This window comes from Gavialis gangeticus, unplaced genomic scaffold (genome assembly GCF_001723915.1).
Source record: "Gavialis gangeticus isolate Ggan-Ray unplaced genomic scaffold, GavGan_comp1, whole genome shotgun sequence".
Lineage (NCBI taxonomy): Eukaryota > Metazoa > Chordata > Crocodylia > Gavialidae > Gavialis > Gavialis gangeticus.
In genome coordinates, this window is record NW_017728996.1 from 34,728,425 (window position 1) to 34,730,756 (window position 2,332).

Below are 2,332 nucleotides of genomic sequence, written 5' to 3' on the forward strand. Positions count from 1 at the left end.
GACATGGAGCAGAAAGCAGACCAGAGTGGGCAAGGGAAGAGGTGCTTGGAGAGGGTGCAGGGCTAATTTGTAGCACGCCTGCCAAAAATATTGGCCCCTAAGGGGCTATGCAAGAGACTTATTCAGAACTCTGGACAGCAGAGAGACAGCTAGAAAACTGGTTACTTTCACTTTGGGGCCGTTAAAAAGAGAAAAGAAAAAAACCCCAAACAAACAGTTCAGCAGCAGCCCTTAAACAGTCTGACTGCAGACAATTTGGGAGATAATGCTGCTTTTGTTAATAATAGATTAAATGATGCGTCTATACGTGCATATGTATATATGCATTCATAAAACGTGGATAGAGATCTAGATTTTAAAAGGACAGCTTGCTTCTGAAAGAGGCACAGGACACATCTCCTACAAGGGACTTCCAACAGAAAGTTAACAACTGGACTTTAAGTGTCTGTATTTTCAGATTTTTGGGGAAATTACAAGGTTTGACAGACTACTTCACGAGACAGGAAAAAAATAAATAGAAAGAAAGCAGAAGGGAGACCAAGTTAAATCCATGTAAACAATAGTCCAAGTGACAGGAAGTTCAGCTACTGTAAATGCACCAGTCTCTTTCTCCTTTCAACACTAAAAATTGTTTTCACTGGTTCTGTGATGACTAAGATCTGTTGGATCATCTCTGTCTAAAATTATTTCCTGCAGTTATTCATCCAAGAAAGGGAACTTGTATCATATGTGAACAAGTGTATGCTAAGGTAGGCTAAACTTGTGCTTATAATTTTACTAGCCTCAAATCTAAGCAAGGAGAACCTGAAAACAATTCAGAAAACTGAATCATTGCTGTTGTTAACAAGCAATTATTCACTGGACTCAGTGAGTAGTACCCACTTATGATCAGCTTCCTCAAGTCTGCAAAGCATGTGCCTGAGCATAAAAACTTAAATCTCAATTAAGACAGCATACTGTCTTTTTGAAAGGGAGAATCAGCGCACAGGTCACATGCAAACTTACATTTTAACTCTACTAGAAAGCTAGAAACAACATCTTAACTTGAATCTTTTGACTTCTTGACCCTTACAGTAATATCACTGGAAGGTAGAATGTCAGTAGGAAAGCGTTATAGTACGACTACCCAGGAGTAAGCTTCTCAGAGGCCAGTCCATAAGGATATATGTATTACTAAAATCAGGAGAGTCAAGGCAAAGAGAAAAATCCCTGCAAGAGCAGAAAAAAGAACAACTCAAGCTACATTTTGTATGACCACCAGACAGCAAGCAGAGATCAGCAAAAGTTTTTTTGGGTTTTTTTTGAAGCCTCTGTATAGATTTGTTAACAACAACCCCCCCAAAACAAAACAAACAAAAACCCCAACAAAACTCTCCCCTACCTTAAGTGAAACAATTTAGTTTCACTTCCTTGAGTAATTTTCATAGTTACTTTTCCCCCTTCTCAAAGGAAAACAGCACAAATTAAATTATGCTGATTGTACAAGCCTGTTTCTGTACAAGATCAGTTTTCATTCAAGATGATCAGTTATTTTCAAAATGGTTTTAGTCACCTCCCTCACACTGTACTATTTCTGTTTTCAAGCTGAAAGGCAGTTTTAAAGCAGAAGCTGTTCGTTTCCAGAACAACTAGCCAGCACCTGTATTTGTAGGAGACTGCCCCATGCATAGCCAGTGAGCTGCTGGGCCCCAAATGGGCATTCCTCGAGCATCAGCAGGGGAGGAGGGGAAACAGCCTTCCCTAAACACTCTTGCAGAAAAAAAGAACAAAATTCACCGCTGCACAGCAAACAAGGGAGTCCAACCACCATCACCACAAGCCCTTCAGGATCTGTGCTCAGGACTGTCAGACAAGTGACCAGGTCACCTTTAACCTGATCAATGCAACATCAATGCCCAAGGAATGAAACCAAGCATCACAGTACGAATATGAGAAGCACTGAAAGGTTTTAACCTTTGCCTTTGGTTGGTTTCTTGGTGGGTGTGTCAGTGGAAACGGTTATTTCGATGTTCTCTGGATCTCCTCCTTCTTCTTCGATAGCCTGCATAAGACACCACGAATTAGGATTGATACTTTACTCGGTTTAAACTGCAGGTCCAGGCATTACACCAAGGACGAAGCCAGCCCAGTCATTTGCCCTCTCTAAGGGCAGAGGCAAGTGGGGATGGGTGGGCTGCACGGGCACCCAAGGGGTCGGGGAGCGCCCATCCCGGAGCAGGGGCAGTCGGCCCGGGTGAGAGCGCGGCTTTTCCACGGGGCCGCAGCCCTACGACAACCCGGCGGGCCGCTCGGACGGGCCCAGGCCCAGGCCGGCGCTTCACAGCGCTGCAAG

General features: G+C 43.6%; 1 protein-coding gene across 2 annotated transcripts in view; it reads right to left on the bottom strand.

Moving 5' to 3' along the window:
* SLTM (SAFB like transcription modulator) overlaps positions 1-2,332 on the bottom strand; it is a 46,839-nt gene that overhangs the window by 39,264 nt on the left and 5,243 nt on the right. For both annotated transcript variants that reach the window (XM_019504309.1, XM_019504308.1), the window contains exon 2: positions 1,954-2,041. In XM_019504309.1, coding sequence (XP_019359854.1) covers positions 1,954-2,041 — 88 coding nt within the window. The remainder of the gene's footprint in view (positions 1-1,953; positions 2,042-2,332) is intronic.